The 19,665-nt window shown below is 41.3% G+C and overlaps 1 protein-coding gene across 1 annotated transcript; it reads right to left on the bottom strand.

The window, feature by feature from the left end:
- Positions 1–2,817: 2,817 nt before the first annotated feature.
- On the bottom strand, positions 2,818–18,169 carry LOC115140026 (ras-related protein rab7-like). The gene is made up of 6 exons (XM_029678030.2): positions 17,873–18,169; positions 11,066–11,128; positions 10,297–10,423; positions 4,941–5,159; positions 4,590–4,718; positions 2,818–4,148 (listed from the first exon to the last, which is right to left on the bottom strand). Exons 2-6 carry the CDS (start codon positions 11,116–11,118, stop codon positions 4,053–4,055), a joined length of 624 nt encoding a protein of 207 aa, XP_029533890.1. The 5' UTR covers positions 11,119–11,128; positions 17,873–18,169; the 3' UTR covers positions 2,818–4,052.
- Between the last annotated feature and the right edge of the window lie 1,496 nt (positions 18,170–19,665).

The following is a 19,665-nucleotide window of genomic DNA, read 5'->3' as shown; positions in this document are numbered from 1 at the left end:
TGTGTACACCGAGGAACTTGAAGCTTTCCACCTTGTCCACTGCGGTCCCGTCGATGTGGATAGGGGCGTGCTCTCTCTATTGTTTCCTGAAGTCCATGATCAACTCCTTTGTTTTGTTGATGTTGTAGGATGTGTAGTTCTCACATTAGTGGTAATTAGCATTTCATTTTTGGGGGGTAATTACAAGCTAAAAAAGTTACTTTGTCCGGGAGATATTTACGCGGTAATCAAAACGTCACGCCAGGGTGACTACATGAAACACAGACCTTATATGAAGTATGGAAAAATTAAGGATGGAAAAACGATTGGAACCATTTCCGGGTTTTACCGCTAGGTTTTATGGGTATTGTAGCTCATACTGGGGTACTCAATATGTAAAAACCGTAGCACCAAATAGAAGTGGGGGCGTCCACTTCAGGAGCAACTTACTTGAAAACTGCAAATTATTTGACAAAATAACTTCCTTCAAACCAACAGTGTAGAGTATGGCCAATTGAAATTAACCAATGCTTTTCCTTTTAAGTGAACTACCACTGCAATACAAAACGTTTAGTTCATGTAAACTAACACAGCAAATGCCCTCGCATGGCAGCCTATTAACAAGTCAGACCATATTGTGCCTCATCACATGGGGCCCTGATACTATTAGATAAGAATTCTCAAACATTCCTTACTTAATGCCCACAATTAAGCGAAATAGTTTAAGAAAAATATGTAACTCCAACTTCCAAGAAAGTAGCCATTAAAATATGATTGTAGGCCTATATGATGACTGGGGTTTTTAAAAGAGTACTTTAAAACATGCTATCAGTTAAACATGCTTTCCCCTATTAAACTTTATTTGAGTAGCAAAATGGAAATGACTAAATTCTGTCTTCATTGGGCAGCAGGTAGCCTAGTGGTTAACGTGTTGGACTAGTAACTAAAAGGTTGCAAGATCGAATCCCTGAGCTGACAAGGTAAAAATCGTTAGTTCTGTCCCTGAACAAGGCAGTTAACCCACTGTTCCTAGGCTGTCATTGATAATAATAATTTGTTCTTAACTGACTTGCCTAGTTAAATAAAGGTAAATAAAAAACGTTTTTTATTTGATTGAACCTTATTTAACTAGGCAAGTGAGTTCAGAATAAATTCTTATTTACAATGACAGCCTACCGGGGAACAGTGGGTTAACTGCCTTGTTCAGGGGCAGAACTAAAGACTTTTACCTTGTCAGCTCGAGGATTCAATCCAGCAACTGGTCCAATGCTCTAACCACTAGGCTACCTGCTGATGACATATTCTAAATAAATATATCCCATTAACTCCAGTGGCGTGTATTCATGGATGCCAAGGGAAGACAGGCTTCCCCAAATATTTGACCAATAAAACATGTCAAATAATTTATATTTAGTCTCTCTGTGTTTTCATAATTTTCTGTCAATTTCGCAGGTGGCTGAATCTCACCGGAGAAATAATCAGAGTGAGAGAAACAGCGTCCCTCTGTCTCAGAATGTGTAGCCCATGTATCTGATGCTGTCTGGACCAAATAAAGTATGACATTGCAACTGTAGCATTTGATTGTCAGCAAGTATCGTTTAAAAAATAATTAGCCAATGAGCGTTGAGCTGAGCTCAACTGTCCCCAAGGGAGGCCAGTTTGGATTTGGCTTCACACCAATCAAATCACATCCTAAGCAAATTTTCATTTTAATTTCTGGTCTGCTTGTGTTGATATCCTGCAGTAGGTTGCTTGCTAAATTGGCCCTTTCCTAAGCTATGGATGGAGATGGGGATTTGGACTTTTTGACTTAATTCTCTGTACAGGCCAATGATTAAGATGGCAATTCTGATCTAACCATAAATGTATATATTATGCCACTGCCTGATACGATTGAAGTTCAATAAGTATCCTAGATGTTGCCTATCCCTTTTAGGCTTACATTAACTAGCTAGCTAACTTAGCTGGTTCATTGTTGCCCATGCGAGGAAGTTAGGCTAGCAAGCATTTTAGCTAGGTAGCCTATGACAACAAAAACTAAAAGTGTATTGTATGACAGAGCCATAGACAGTATTGCCAACATGAAAAAGAAGAGGATGGCATTGACATTCAACTAGTCTACAAGTAGGGTGGGTCCAAATGTTTTACTTGTGCATGCACACACACAGAGAAATCAGTACCATGGACAGCCACATGATATTTAGTAACATTGATTAGACTAAATCATTTTTGGTATCTTTAACTTTGTTTTCAGTGTATTAAACTATATATTGCCTTGCGGATTTGATCATATCTAAGTTGAAATGGTGCTGAAATATAATGCTCCTGTTGTCTTTTTACTGACTTGCGTGTTTCTAAATCAGTAGTTTAGTAAACTGTCTAAAACATGGAACTTCCTTGACCATGTTGCAGGTCATAACGGTTTGTTACATGCAATATTTGCTTTGTAGATTTCACTGGACAGATGTTGCTCTCTGGTTTTGTGATGAAACAAATGTGGGTAATTTAATCTATTGCACCACTGTGTGACTTTTCTTTTGGTCACAGCCTTATTGTATATCATGCTGGCATGTGAACAAATGGGTTATAGAGCAAACACAATTACAGTAGTTTGTAATATGGATTTTTTACTGGCTTTGCTTCCTCAGTGATTTTATCCACACACCCACTGTTCAACTCACTCACCAGCATTTTAAAACACATGGCAGTAAAACAATCATACATTTTTTTATATTTAATTACTTTTTATTATCATTACTTTTGAAATCCCAATACTCAACAACTGAATTGGCATAGCACTGATTATTTCCTGAAGAAGAGGAGTAATACCAGGGCAAATCCTTGGACTGTTTCTTTGTGATTGATAGAAATAACATCCAATTCTTTAATCTCTCATCTTTTCCCCACTGTTCCTGTTATACCCACACTCAATAGTAGTACACAATCTGTTAAAAAGTCATATTAAGCACTTATTAACAAACTCTTGCCAACCTGAGCTACCAGCAGAAAGGAAGATACAGTATAGACAATACAGGCATAACAGTGGACAGATGTAGAGGAGCAGAGCTGTAATTCTAGTGTTGAAACACATTGTCTGACAAAGGAAAGGACATATAGAACATAGTAGTAGCAGTAGTTCTAGGACTATTAATATCTTAATAAGAACTTTCTCCATGTCTTCCATTGTGTTTGCGTCGTCAGCTTTTCTCTCTTCATCGCCTACTTATGAATATTTCCCCTGCAACATAAGCTACTAAACCAACCAATGCGCACTCCCAACAAAAGGGAGCCACCTGTGTATTTTTTTTTATAGCATCAACAGGCTTCCTGGGGGTAGTAGAGAAGGATGGTGGGAGCAGTATTGTTGTTAATGGCTTGTTGTCAGTCAAGCCCAAATAAGAGTTTAGAACAAAAAATATCAGTAAAACCACAGTGCAAAACCAAGTATAAGCTTCCGAATGGCTTAAGACTTAACATCGACAGCCAATACGAACAAAAAATTATAGTACAGCTAATTATTTGTCAACAGTAAGTTAGGCAATATAGAACTTCAAGTCAAAACAAAACAATTATGAAGAACAGAAAATACAGGGGATTAAATGTTTCAGGACAATGAGACAAAGATATCATCATCATAATCTCATGTCAAGAAGCTTCAGCCATCACTTTAGAGTTCTCCACTGCACTCCTAGGACATGGCTCCATCTGGACCCCCCAATGTGAGACAGAGAGGGGACACAGTCAGACAGGGTGGGCCAGGCTGTGGGTTCACTCATGGTATGGATTCAGGAACGGGCAGGAATAGTGGAGTCTACAGGGGTGTACCAATTCTTCTCTAACGGCATTGGATTCATCAAGATGTGTATGTGTGGGAGTGAATGAATGTGTGTTAAAGGTGTATGTATACACCCATCATGTGCAGTACATGTAAATAACTGGACACTCGTTGGGATTCTGGTGGGAGGGGAATGTGACATGGGTGCATGCAGAAACCAGAGAGGCTGTCCTTTCCTTTAGAAAGAGAGAAGGGGTTTGTTCCTGAAAGCCAGACAGAAGATAGTCCATGTTGTGCCTCAGCAGCTGCAGGCCTCTGCTGAAGGCTTTGCTCGATCATTCCTGTCCAGCTTTATGGGTTCCGGGAATTCATTATACAGCTCCACCTCAGTCTCCTGATAAAAATAAAAGAGGGAGAAACAATGAGAAATGGAGAAACTGGGATCTAAGTTTTGCTCTTCTACTTAAGTAGTCCTCTGAAAGAACAGTCAACAAAACCAAGGCCTGTCTCCCACTTGAATCTTCTCTTTATGCCAGACTGGGTTCAAATGCCTTCTGTTTCATTGTTCTGAATCTGCCTTCTGTTTCATTGTTCTGTATATAATTATTGTTTGGATAACCTTATTTAACATATGTGTTGATATTTATTGTTTAACTCTATGTGATGCGCACTAAATTATCACAGGGAATTATTGTAATGTTTGTTTATGTGTCAATTAATCCCATAAGGAATGGGTTGCCAACTGGCGATTTGACACAAAAATAAAATGTCATTCATTCACCAAAACCCCCAATTCCCTCCTGTGAGCTGCCATGATGATCCTGGCCCAACCCACCTGTTTGAGGGCATTGCGTGCGATGGTCTGGAAGGCCTGCTCTACGTTGATGGCCTCCTTAGCACTGGTCTCAAAGTAGGGGATGTTGTCCTTACTCTGACACCATGCCTGAGCTCGCTTGGTCGTCACCTGGGTGTGTAGGGAAATACATTCACAAACATCAGATGAGATCTATGAGGAGACTCCAATATTGGTGAAAAACACACATTAGATCGTACCCTGCTACTGAGAAACTTTGAATCATATGTATGGAAACTCCACTGCAGATGACATTAGCATTAGGGCCAATGACTGTAGTACTAGAGGTGGTAACATTAGATGTGGTAACGCCTATAGTCATCTGTCACCCACCTGTCTGTTCTCCAGGTCGATCTTGTTGCCTAGCACCACAAAGGGGAAGTTCTCGGGGTCCCTGGGACTGGCCTGGATGAGGAACTCGTCCCTCCAGCTGTCTAGAGTCTTGAAGGTGTTAGGAGCAGTCACATCAAACACCAGCACACAGCAGTCTGCCCCGCGGTAGAACGCCACACCCAGAGACTGGAACCTCTCCTGCCCTGCCGTGTCCCAGATCTGACCATGTGGACAGGTGGAGGGAGCGATGGAGGGAAGAAAGGAGGGAGGGAAAACGTGACAGAAGGAAAGAGGGTTAACTATTGCTGGGAAACATGTTGTTTTCTTCTGAACTAAGATCTTAAACTAATCACACTGTCATGTAATCAGACTTGTTTGGTTGCCACTTGAAGTTTGCATCAGTGTTACCAAAAGCGTACTTGATCCCCCATTGGTATGACAAGTTGTTTGCATTTCCTTAGTATGTAGCCTAAAGGTTAAGAGTGTTGGGCCAATAACCGAAAGGTTGCTGGTTCAAATCCCCGAGCTGACTAGGTGAAAAATATGTCAACGTGCAATTGAGCAAGGCACTTAACCCTGTAAGTCACTCTGGATAAGAACATCTGCTAAATGACTCAAATGTAAATCAGACAAAACAGGTGTACCCGTTTGGCACTTCTCAGCCTGAAAATGGTGTGTATCTTTGTAATTACAGGGCTCATTTTTAAAAAGTGACCTTGGTCTCAACATTACTCCCTGTCAAATTTAAGGGTATATATAAAAATCAAATGAAGTGCTCCAATGATATACTGTTTATTAGGGCTGACCTCATTTAGTCGACTGGTCGATTTTTTGGTCAATAGGCTGCTGGTTGACCAACATTTCTTTAGACCGACATTTCTTTAGACCGACATTTCTTTAACAATTTAGAATTTTTCTAATGGTGCACAAGATACCTGTCTGATTCGCACCTGTCTCAGTGGACTAATCCATTGCGGAGACCACGGGGATGGCATAGTCCATCACTCCATGTGATACTGAAATTGTATATGGTTATATTATACAAAAATAATGGTGCAACACTAATAAATGGAATATTATTTAGAACAAATGAACTTTCTCCCGTGTTGGATATGGTCGCTGTCCGCGGTTCTGAAAAATAATCTTCAGTATGCCATAGAACTGGTGCCTTTCCCCATGTTAATACGTGCATAATTGCAAAGTGAACCAGCATTTTGGGATTGAGAACAATGCAGCGGAGGCGGCAGCAGCATAGAAGAGGAAACAGCCCTTGCCTTAGCCTAACTGTCTAAGAAAATTAAGAGGAAACCCCAATTTAATTACAGTTGAAGTCGGAAGTTTACATACACTAGTTTTAATGACTCCAACCTAAGTGTTTCAACCACTCCACAAATTTCTTGTTAACAAAATAGTTTTGGCAAGTCGGTTAGGACATCTACTTCGTGCATGACAAGTAATTTTTCCAACAATTGTTTACAGACAGATTATTTTACTTATAATTCACTGGGCTAGAAGTTTACATACACTAAGTTGACTGTGCCTTTAAACAGATTGGAAAATTCCTGAAAATTATGTCATGGCTTTAGAAGCTTCTGATATGCTAATTCACATCATTTGAGTCAATTGGAGGTGTACCTGTGGATGTATTTCAAGGCCTACCTTCAAACTCACTGCCTCGTTCCTTGACATCATGGGAAAATCAAATGAAATCAGCCAGGACGTCAGAAAAAAATCATTGTAGACCTCCACAAGTCTGGTTCATCCTTGGGAGCAATTTCCAAACGCCTGAAGGTACCACACGTTCATCTGTACAAGCAATAGTACACAAGTATAAACACCATGGGACCACCCAGCCGTCATACCGCTCAGGAAGGAGACGCATTGTCTCCTAGAGATGAACATATTATGGTGCGAAAAGTGCAAATCAATCCCAGAACAACAGCAAAGGACCTTGTGAAGATGCTGGAGGAAACGGGTACAAAAGTATCTATATCCACAGTAAAACGAGTCCTATATCGACATAACCTAAAAGGCCGATCAGCAAGGAAGAAGCCACTGCTCCAAAACAACCATACGGTTTGCAACTGCACATGGAGACAAAGATCATACTTTTTGGAGAAATGTCCTCTGGTCTGATGAAACAAAAATAGAACTGTTTGGCCATAATGACCATCGTTATGTTTGGAGGAAAAGGGGGACGCTTGTAAGCCGAAGAACACCATCCCAACCGTGAAGCGCGGGGGTGGCATCATCATGTTGTGGGGGTGCTTTGCTTCAGGAGGGACTGGTGCACTTCACAAAATAGGTGGCATCACAAGGATATATGGATATATTGAAGCAACATCTCAAGACATCAGTCAGGAAGTTAAAGCTTGGTCGCAAATGGGTCTTCAAATGGACAATGACCCCAAGCATACTTCCAAAGTTGTGGCAAAATGGCTTAAGGACAACAAAATCAAGGTATTGGAGTGTCCATCACAAAGCATCATTCCTATAGAACATTTGTGGGCATAACTGAAAAAGTGTGTGTGAGCAAGGGGGCCTACAAACCTGACTCAGTTACACCAGCTCTGTCAGGAGGAATGGGCCAAAATTCACCCAACTTATTGTGGGAAGCTTGTGGAAGTCTTCCCCAAATGTTTGACCCAAGTTAAACAATTTAAAAGCAATGCTACCAAATACTAATTGAGTGTATGTAAACTTCTGACCCACTGGGAATGTGATGAAAGAAAGAAAAGCTGAAAGATATCATTCTCTCTACTATTATTCTGACATTTCACATTCTTAAAATAAAGTGGTGATCCTAACTGACCTAAGACAAGGAATTTTTACTAGGTTTAAATGTCAGGAATTGTGAAAAACCGAGTTTAAATGTACTTGGCTAAGGTGTATGTAAACCTCCGACTTCAACTGTATACATTCCTCTTGTCCAGATGGAATAAGGCAGTGTGCAGTACGATGGTGATTGCATCATCTGTGGATCTATTGTTATATTGTATTGCAGGTAAAAATGACTACGACAGAGGGCTGCCTCGCTTCTAGTTCTTAGGATTTTCTTGTTCAACAAGCATTTTGCTACACTTCTACACTCGTTAAATGCAAGAGAAAGGCCATAATATCTTATTCCAGCCCAGACACAATGTAGATGTTGGCCACTAGATGGCAGCAGTGTATGTGCAAAGTTTTAGACTTATCCAATGAACCATTGCATATCTGTTCAGAATGTGCCTAATTGGTTTAATAAAACTTTTTCAAGTTCATAATTGTGCACTCTCCTCAAACAATAGCATGCTATTCTTTCACTGTAATAGCTACTGTAAATTTGACAGTGCAGTTTGATAAACAAGAATTGAAGCTTTCTGCTCATATCAGATATGTCTATGTCCTGGGAACTTTTTTTGTTACTTAGCCTACATTAGCTCAACCGTCCACAGGGGAGACACCGATCCTGTGTAGGTTTACTAGCCTTTCAAAGCACTTCATGACACAAGTGAGTGGTAAGGGGCGGTAGTCATTTAGTTCAGTTACCTTTGCTTTATTGGGTACAGGAACAATGGTGGACATGTTGAAGCAAGTGGGGACAGCAGACTGAGATAGGGAGAGATTGAATATGTCCGTAAACACTCCAGCCAACTGGTCTGCGCACGCTCTAAGGATGCCGCCTGGGCTGGCTGCCTTGCAAAGGTTAATACACTTAAATGTCTTACTGTCGTCAGCCATGGAGAACGAGAGCTGACAGTCCTTGGGAGCGGACCATGTCAGCGACACTGTGTTATCCTCAAAGCTGGCGAAGGCTATCTTGTCCGGGAGCATTACATTGGTGTCTGAGAAGTGGCTGGTGTTCCCCTTCATAATCTGTGATTATCTTGGGTCTGTCACATACGCCTCGTGTCTGAGCTGTTGAATTGGGAATCCACTTTCTTTCTGTACTGACGTTTTGCCCGTTTGCCTTACGGAGGGCATATTTGGTCAAATTCCCAGTCACCTTGCCGTACTTAAATGTGGTGGTTCGCACTTTCAATTATCACGAATGCTGCCATCTATACAGGGTTTTTGGTTTGGATAGGTTTTAATGCTGCCATCAAATTCCCAGTCACCTTGCAGGGTGGTTTTTCAATTATCACGGTTCTATACAGGGTTTTTGGTTTGGATAGGTTTTAATCGCCACAATGGGAACAACATCCCCTATACACTTCCTGATGAACTCAGTCACTGTATCAATATATACAATGTTATTCTCAGAGGCAACCTGTAACATGTCCCAGTCCACGTGATCAAAACAGTCTTGAAGCATGGATTCCGATTGGTCAAACCAGCCTTGAATAGACCTTAGCATGGGTACTTCCTGTTTGAGTTTCTGCCTATAGGAAGAGAGGAGTAAAATGGAGTCGTGCTCTGATTTGCCAAAGGGAGGGTGGAGGAGGACCTTGTAGCCATCCCAGAAGGGAGAGTAACAATGGTTAAGAGTTTTTGAAGCACAAGTACTGCAGGCGATGTGTTGATATAACTTCGGTAGCATTTTCCTGATTTGCTTTACTGAAGTCCCCAGCTTTAATAAATGCGGCTTCAGGATATGCAGTTTACACAAGGTCCAGTGTAGTTCCTTGAGAGCTGTCGTGGTATCGAATTGAAGATATACACACGGCTGTGACGATAACCCGAAGAAAATTCTGTATGGAGGTAATGCGGTCGACATATGATTGTGACGTATTCCAGGCCGGGTGAACAAAAGAACTTAAGTTCCTGTACGTTACCACAATCACACCATGAGTCGTTAATCATGAAACATACACCTTCGCCTTTCTCGTTCCTGGAGTACTATATTCCTATCTGCATGATGTATTGAAAACCCAGCTGGCTGTATGGACGGGGACAGTATATCCAGAGAGCCATGATTCTGTGAAACAGAGTATGTTACAGTCCCTGATGTCTCTCTGGAAGTAGATTCTTTATTTTCTCCACAGACTGAACATTCGTGACTAGTATACTCGGAAGCGGTGGATAGTGTGCCCACCTCCTGAGTCGGACTAAAAGTCCACTCCGAATACCTCTTCTACGCCGGTGGCGTCTTGGAGCTGCCTCTGGGATAAGTTCAAATGCCTTGGATGGTACGAACAAAAGATACAATTCAGGAATGCTGGTGAGTTACCGCCTCTCTGATATCAAAAAGTTATTTCCGGCTGTATGTAATAATGCAAAGAAAGTTTTGGGCTAATAACGTGAGAAAGAACATTATAAAAACAAAATACTGCAAAGTTGCTTCGGAGCCTGAAACAAGGCGGCCATGTCTATCGGCGCCATCTTTATTATTGAATATTGTGGCTGTGATGGTGGTGCTGTAGCCACGTTTCTGTACCTGCATTGTGACGAGCCGATCGTCCACCATCACCTCCTTGGTCAGGAAGTCAGCTCCTATTGTGGCTTTGTACTGGTTACTGAACTTCCTATTCACATACTGGTTCATCAGGGAGGTCTTCCCAACTCTGAGAAGGAGAGAGATATGAAGGGAAAGAGAGGTGGACAACAAGCAGGGGAAAGAAAGGTGTTAAAGATAATTATTCATCTATTTACATGGCTGCATTATTCCATCTATCCATTCAGTCCTAACGATGAAAGAGGAACCATGGCCAATAGCTCATGAGCCAAACTCAATGAGGAGCAGAGAGAGATCAGACACCATTAAAACCCCATTAGAGGTGCTCTGATGCAATACTGTGGACACTCACCCTTTAAACCCCCTATGCTCCTTTGAGACCCTCTTTCAAAGTCACTGAGCGCTCTAATTCTAGCCATGTTAGCCAAAATAATGGGCAACTGGGCATTTGTATACATGACCGTAAGCATGACGGGATGTTTTAATTGCTTAATTAACTCAGGAACCACACCTGTGTGGAAGCACCTGCTTTCAATATACTTTGTACCCCTCACTTACTCTAGTGTTTTCTTTATTTTGGCAGTTATCTGTAGATGTGTGGCACAACCAAACAGCAGTCTGACTGTACAGGAAGACTGTAGTAGACTGCAGTTTCTAATGAATCTGGAATACCCAAACAGCAGTCTATTATCAAAGTGGAAAACGAAACACTGGTCAAACAGGAAGAGAACACAAATACTCGGTGACTAACCCAGAATCCCCAAGGATGATGACTTTCAGGAGCACTTTCTTCCTGGACGTCATTCTGTCGTGTCTGAGGAGAGACCACACACACAAAATCAGGGTTGAGTCTCAATCTCTCCTTCCTCGTGAACGAGTGCACACTTCAGTACTCCCTAAACATTTAAAAGCATTGTATTGATGTAGGCCAAGAGGGAGTTTCCATTTACCAGTCATTTCCTTTCAAATCCATACTTTGGGAGAAAGTTGATTATTTGGATGCAACCCAGGACTTGGACTATGCACTATGGGCGGTATCCAGACGCACACGAGATGATTTAATAAGGCCCGCCATGATGTCTTAGTTTAAAAATTATATATATTTTTTGTATAATTAGTTTCTTCCAAATGATTAAAACCAAATTGAAACTGTGTAGACATAATGTATCTTCAATGTGTCCAACTCGCTAACAATCATCAAAACTAAAGCTAGACAGTAAGGGAGCATCCGAAATTCCAGAAATGATGGATAGCGGATCATTATTTGCACATTTTGACGGCGAGGAAATAACACATTTTCAGTGTGGCCCTACCGGGGTCCAGACCATGGTGAAGACCAAACGGACCCCCGGGGGAAATAAGTTTGACACCCCTGCGCTACCTAAACACAAAAATATGCACACACCTGGAAAAAAGTAGTTCTTGCAAATATATTGACCTGATTTCTCTAGACATTTTATATTTTTCAAATAGTTTCAAACTGATCGCTGGGGTTGAAATCCATAGCTCCGCACCATGAGCGTCAGAAAATGCTATAATGTGTGTGATTTAGCACTGTGTGTACTGTAGAGTGAGTGCTATTCCACTGGGCATCAGACTTAAACTCTTCATTCCAGTCATGTGTTCCCTAATCTCTCTCACACACACACACACACACACACACACACACACACTCTGAGGACTAGATCGTGTTTCACATCAGAGGCGAAAGAACGACTTCCAGGGTGGCCGTTCCCAAACTCCAGTTTTAATAAGTGATTAGGCTTCAATACTAATGGCAAACATCCTAACTTTGAGGGCACATTCTCTCAATGGAGAAACCTAGGTGAGATCTCTCACCAAGGCACACACACCTGGTGCAGTGTCATGGGAAAGAACCCAGCACAGTCCTATCTGGCACTGACTGAGATAAAGGATAATAGAAAAGCCCCCCAATGTTATACTGAAACAATGACGAGAATGACCCATTCAAATCCATCTTGTGTTTATCATGGGAAACAACAATGTAACAGCCAGGCCAACAGTCAGATTAATGAGTACAACAGCCTTTGTCCGGCCTATTACCATCAAGATATATGTCCGTCTAAACAAAGAGAGTAACTTGCCAGTTAGTAATGAGGATAGGCCACCGCTACACAATCCCCAACATTCCCCTGTATGTACTATCCATTAGGCTTGGGCGGTATCCAGACTCTCATACCAACCTGGTGCCATGCCGGGATATTCGGTAATACTGGCACTGGACACAAGGGGCACTACTTTCAGACCACACAGCCTCGAATCCGAAGGTTAACAATGCTAACAAATACATATACAATCCCATAGAGAACTCTGGCTAAATGCTAACGAGGACAATGTGAACATTTCATACAGTCTCTGACAAACTATTTGCAAGTGAAATTGTCTTGACAACATTAATTTGCTTTGACTCTAGTGTTCCATTTGTACATGTGCACAACAAAAATGAAAACAAGTCAAACATCACACTGTTCTTTCCCCTAAATTCTCTTTCCCCTCTGTGTCTCATTCACTCACGTGTGCTGAGTACGCACACAAGCTTCCGTTCGGCCAACAGAAATAAATGCCTATAAAAACATATTTAACTAATGGGATACAGGAGCAACATTCCTTGCCAAAAAAACAAACAGTTTCATCACAAATTCAAAATGGGCTGGTTGATTGAAGTAGAAAATGTGTTCCAGCAACAAGCTGCGATTTTTGAATAATTGCATTCCATCTATTTTCCTCTTAAGCTACTTTGCAAACTGCTAGTGCCATCTAGAATTGGTTAGCCTAGGCAAATAACCCCCCTAAACATAGACCGGTTCCACACTAAAAATATGCAAAAACATTAGTTTGATAAAGACAGAGCATATTTTCATCAGAATCATTAAGCCTGGGCCTACTCACCAAGCAGATGTTGTGGCCGTAATTCATCCCCATGCAGTGTTCAATGTGGAATCGTTCATCCATATAGAACATTCCAAAGAACAGGCAGAAAACTAAATCGAATATCTGTATATTGAAAAGACAAATTTTGGTTTGTATCACTGAACAAAAATTGTCTTTCAACTCGCTAAATTGAGACCCGTTTTAAATGATCACAGAGAATAACTGTTCCAGGCATGAGATAAGCATCACTTTGCACTGGAAACGTTTTTTATTAGGAAAAATATTCTGGTCAATTTAATTCTGCTATATTACATCATATGTTTTTACTATAAAATAGCAGTGACTTGACTGTGACAAGGGCTCAGGAAAAAAACTAAATTAACAAAACAAGGCTATGCCACAGCACAGCCATAGTCCTCTACAAACAAGCGCCACTGCTGAGGTTGCTGCCTTTTTGAAGATAGTGTTCCACGATATACACTACCGGTCAAAAGATTTAGAACACCTACTCTTTCAAGGGTTTTTCTCTATTTTTACCATTTTCTACATTGTAGAAACTATAAAATAACACATATGGAATCATGTAGTAACCAAAAAAGTGTGAAACAAATCCAAATATATTTAATATTTGAGATTCTTCAAAAAGCCACCCTTTGCTTTGATGACAGCTTTGCACTCTTGGCATTCTCTCAACCAGCTTCACCTGGAATGCTTTTCCAACAGTCTTGAAGGAGTTCCCACATATGCTGAGGACTTGTTGGCTGCTTTTCCTTCACTCTGCGGTCCAACTCATCCCAAACCATTTCAATTGGCTTGAGGTCAGGTGATTGTGGAGGCCAGGTTATCTGATGGAGCACTCCATCACTCCCCATGGTCAAATAGCCCTTACACGGCCTGGAGGTGTGTTGGGTCATTGTCCTGTTGAAAAACATATGATATGGGATGGTGTGTCACTGCAGAATGCTGTGGGATGATGTGTCGCTGCAGAATGCTGTGGTAGCCATGCTGGTTAAGTGTGCCTTGAATTCTAAATAAATCAGTGTCACCAGCAAAGTACCCCTACACTATCACACCTCCTCCTCCATGCTTCCCGGTGGGAACCACACATGCGGGGCTCATCCGTTCACCTACTCTGCATCTCACAATTTACCAGATTGACTGACCTTCATGTCTTAAAGTAATGATGGACTGTCATTTCTTGCTTATTTGAGCTTTTCTTGCCATATTATAAACTTTGTCTTTTACCAAATAGGGCTATCTTCTGTATACCCCCTAACTTGTCACAACACAACTGATTGGCTCAAACACATTACGAAGGAAAGAAATTTCACAAAATAACTTAAGACACACCTGTTAATTAAAATGCATTCCAGGTGACTACCTCATGAAGCTGGTTGAGAGAATGCTAAGATGTAGAAAATATTAAAAATAAAGAAAAACCCGGAAATGAGTAGGTGTCCAAACTTTTGACTGGTACTGTATATGTATACTACCGTTCAAAAGTTTGGGGTCACTTAGAAATGTCCTTGTTTTCGAAAGAAAAGCATTTTTTTTGTCCATTAAAATATCAAATTGATCGGAAAGAGGATGTAGACATTCTTAATGTTGTAAATGACTATTGTAGCTGGAAACGGCAGATTTTTTATGGAATATCTACATAGGAGTACGGAGGCCCATTATCAGCAACCATCACCCCTGTGTTCCAATGGCATGTTGTGTTAGCTGATCCAAGTTTATAATTTTAAAAGGCTAATTGATCATTAGAAATCCCTTTTGGAAATATGTTAGCACAGCTGAAAACTGTTGTTCTGATTAAAGAAGCAATACAACTGGCCTTCTTTAGACTATTTGAATATCTGTAGCATCAGCATTTGTGGATTCGATTACAGGCTCAAAATGGCCAGAAACAAAAGACCTTTCTTCTGAAACTCATCAGTGTATTCTTGTTCTGAGAAATTAAGGCTATTCCATGCGAGAAATTGCCAAGAAACTGAAGATCTCGTACAGCGCTGTGTGCTACTCCCTTCACAGAACAGCGCAAAATGGCTCTAACCAGAATAGAAAGAGGAGTGGGAGGCCCCGGTGCACAACTGAGCAAGAGAACAAGTACATTAGAGTGCCTAATTTGCAAAACAGATGCATCACAAGTGCTCAACTGGCAGCTTTATTAAATAGTACCCGCAAAATATCAGCCTCAACAGTGAAGAGGCGACTCCGAGATGCTGGCCTTCTAAACGGTATACACCGGTATAATGCCCAAGCCTACCATCCATCCACAGCCCTCACTCCACTCACCCTTAATTAAGTGAAACACAGGGATGTCCCATCTGGCCAAAGCCTGACACTTCTCTCCATTTTCAGAGCTGATACTTGTAAAAAAAAAGGTTCCAAAATAACAACACTTACACAACCCCCTGGACAGTGGTCACTGTCTTTCTCTCTCTCTCTCTCTCTCTCTCTCTCTGTGTGCGTTGTCCCAGCTGTGGCTCTGTGGGGTCAGAGCCTAGAAACAGGGTAAGTGACCCTTCGTGTCCAGGCCCTGTGATCCACTCTTAGTCTCGGTCTGTGAACAAGCCATAGCCATTAACAAGCCATGTGTTTCTATTGATAAACTACTAACTAGGCCTCTGGATCTGTACTCAAAATACAACCCATAGGCGACCGCCAGCAGACATCTAACTACAGACAACTGCTCCACCTGTGAGACTTTTAAAGATTGTTTAGCCATACTCATAAATCCAACATTAATATGATAATGACAAATGGTGGCTATATTTACAAACAGTCTTAACTTACATCACTGCACAGACATCAGAGTTGGCCAAACACTCTAGTTCTCCTCTGAGTACAAGAACCCCTTCAGTGCTCCTGCTCTGCTCTCCATTAACTAGTGAAGTGTGGTGAGGTAGGGGCCATTTTTGAATACTGAAAATCCTCGCTTTCTGGCTTCTTTGAAAAACTCATTGGCTATCCAACACTTATGACCTGTGTTTCCCGAAGGAAACAAGGAATAAAGAGCAAACTTTTAAAGCATTCGAACAGGGCCAGTGTATTGACTCTGGAGCGTGGAGAACAGCCCTTCAGGATGGCCCACTGGGCATGCCAACACCATAGTCTCATACATGACTACCAGAGAAGACTACTGACCATTAACCTCCAACTCAGAGAGGCTAGGGGTCAGGTAGCCTGGAGTTCCAGTATGTATAGAGGTTCTCCATAACGTGAAGAATGGATTCCTAAAATACTGGGTTGATCGTCTGACTGTCATCACTAGACTAGGCAGTGAATCACGGTTATATTTCACATTTCATGGTCATTAATATAGTATGCATTGTTCTCTTGTGGGAGTAGCATGACATCATGCATAACATGATGACTCCAGCAAATCCCAAACAGTGTTCTTTGGTTATGGTCTGATGCCCTCTGTCCATGATGTTGGATTCTAAACACTGCACAGGGAGGGAGAGGTGGAGAGACAGCTGGGACCAGTCACTTCAATGATTTGTATGCATATACAGTGGGGCAAAAAAGTATACTTATTTTCCACCACAATTTGCAAATAAATTCATTAAAAATCCTTCAATGTGATTTTCTGGATTTTTTTCCCCTCATTTTGTCTGTTATAGTTGAAGTGTACCTATAATGACAATTACAGGCCTCTCATCTTTTTAAGTGGGAGAACTTGCACAATTGGTGGCTGACTAAATACTTTTTTGCCCCACTGTACACCCAGATACAGCGGCACATTCAGACACAAACAAAGTCTAAATATAGGCTAGATGTGTTGTGCATAAATAACCCTGATGAGATTAACTCATTTCCAAACATGTCACATACTTAACACCCTCAATGTTACCAGGTTGACAGCTGCACCTGAGTCCCTGCTAGTGTGACTCCCGCAGCTGGAGATACTGTGAGTGTGACTCTAACGAGGGGAAAGGTCATCTCTATGCTGACAAAATGTCTAGCTGGAAAGCACAGTATCATGCCTATGTTGTAGTGGAACTATAACCAACACTGTAACTGAATATAACCAACATACAAATGAATAGTTGTCATAATATAAACTAGTATAATTGTTAAATTGTATTTATAGGAATCCTACTGTAAAAAGTTAGTTGTTACTGTAACAACCCCAGTCCTCGCCTAATCTGCAACCCATGACACTGCGTTATAGAAGTCAGATCACATGGGAGAAAGATTTCCACAAGCTCAGGACCGACAAGACGTTTGTTTTACAATCGACTCACTGGGATCCTACGTGTGACATATCTAACAAACAATGCATGAATCAATCTTCTGTACAAAGAAATTATATGTAATGTTCCATAAAATGTTGTTTTGAAACATGGAAGCTTAGCTATTTGGAATGTCCTGAACCTTCAATTTGCGGCGTCGTTGTTGTTCAAACTATACTAAATATTTTCGGCCATGTCCACATTAGAACGCAATGTTCACTCCGTCGGAGCTGACAGGACAGGAGGCCCACGGCTACACCGTCCCCGACCTATTGCTCAATTCGTCTGCAAGAGGCCGCCCCACTGTGACGGTCGCCCATTTCTTGTATTCCCCCTGTAACGTTAGACCATGAACAAAAGCTTTCCCTATGAAATAATGTTATATTATGTCGCAGTCATTAGCTAGTTAATTACATCTCAGAGCTTACCTTTAACTTCCAACACACCAGACCGCTGTATCGACTCAGGTGAGCCTCTTGTTGAATTTGAATAACTGTCACGAGCAAAATAGATAGCTAGTTAATGCGTTAGCTAGATTACCCAGTTAAAATGTTAATGTATCAAGTTGGTTTCTGCAGCTTGAGATGCTTATCTCTCTTTGATATTCAGATTCCCCGATTAGTATTTTCAGATTCCCTTCACATTAGTGTAAATACGTATATTTAGCTATATAATTTTTGTTCAGATTTTGTTGTCTTGTCTTTTGCCCTGGTTTCTTTTCGCGACTGATTTTTTCTCTCTCACTTCCTCCAAAACAACTAGTCTTGCGTCACCGCGCTGTAACGTAATCACGCACAAACAGGATACACCACGCCCACTTACTGCACCAGAGATGGATCTATAGTAAGTTTGTAAAATCCTTGTTTTTTATTGTACAAATTAATCTATTCTTAGTTCTCCAAATTGCAATAGCACATTTGCCCTGATATAACATGCCAGGCTAAAGAACACCATGAGCAGTAGGAGAGAAGCAGACAGCACCTAAACATGTTTTTATGGAAGATACATTTTGTTTTGGAAAAAAGAACAGCATACCTGGCATGACTGTCTATGTTCCATAAAACAATGGCGTATTATGTTACCCAAAGCAGACTGTCTCGAAACATACCACACATTTGCAGTCTATAGTCCATAGCATAATATCTCCCCTAGCCTAATATCTGGAAGAGTATTTTGTTTTTTTAATGTTTTTTATGTTTTAATGTTTATGTAGCCTAATATCTGGAAGTGTATTTTGTTTTTTATGTAGGGCTGAAAATGTCATTTAGGATCGCTATTGGTTATTATCACATTTCTGTGATGAAGACAGCAAATATGAGCACCACTAGAGGGCAGTCTTCGTTAATTTCTGGAAGAAGCTCTGAATACTGGTGAAGAGGGCGTTCTTGTGCAGGCCAAAAATCATTTCCAGTACTGATTTTGGGGGGGGGCCTATTGAGAGAACTGATCAACTCATAATTACTATCTTGCCTGAGCATCATATTCACCACAGATGTTGAGGAGCTACTCTCTGTTGTATCTACTGTCTGCAGCTGAATGATTTGTATAATGAATCTCATAAGTCAAATATACAATTATATTCAATCAAGGCTCCATAATAGAACTCTGTGATTCTAACTCAAGGTTCTGTTCTGTGTCTTGTTTTTTATCTAGAATGCAGCTGCTCAGCCCTGTACTTCATCATCAAAGTGCTGTAGTGTCCAATCTTACCCGGATATTTTCTGAGATTCTGAACTCCCTGAAGACATTCAGTCCTCCATGCTTGTCTGTGCATTCAAAGAAGGGACACTGGGACAGGGATGATGGACTGCTCTCCATTCATTTACATTACATTTACATTTAAGTCATTTAGCAGACGCTCTTATCCAGAGCGACTTACAAATTGGTGCGTTCACCTTAAGACATCCAGTGGAACAGCCACTTTACAATAGTGCATCTAAATCTTTTAAGGGGGGAGGTGAGAAGGATTACTTTATCCTATCCTAGGTATTCCTGAAAGAGGTGGGGTTTCAGGTGTCTCCGGAAGGTGGTGATTGACTCCGCTGTCCTGGCGTTGTGAGGGAGTTTGTTCCACCATTGGGGGGCCAGAGCAGCGAACAGTTTTGACTGGGCTGCGCGGGAACTGTACTTCCTCAGTGGTAGGGAGGCGAGCAGGCCAGAGGTGGATGAACGCAGTGCCCTTGTTTGGGTGTAGGGCCTGATCAGAGCCTGGAGGTACTGA

Source organism: Oncorhynchus nerka, linkage group LG2 (assembly GCF_034236695.1).
Source record: "Oncorhynchus nerka isolate Pitt River linkage group LG2, Oner_Uvic_2.0, whole genome shotgun sequence".
NCBI classification, from domain to species: Eukaryota; Metazoa; Chordata; class Actinopteri; order Salmoniformes; family Salmonidae; genus Oncorhynchus; species Oncorhynchus nerka.
This window is presented reverse-complemented; position numbering and strand designations above follow the sequence as displayed.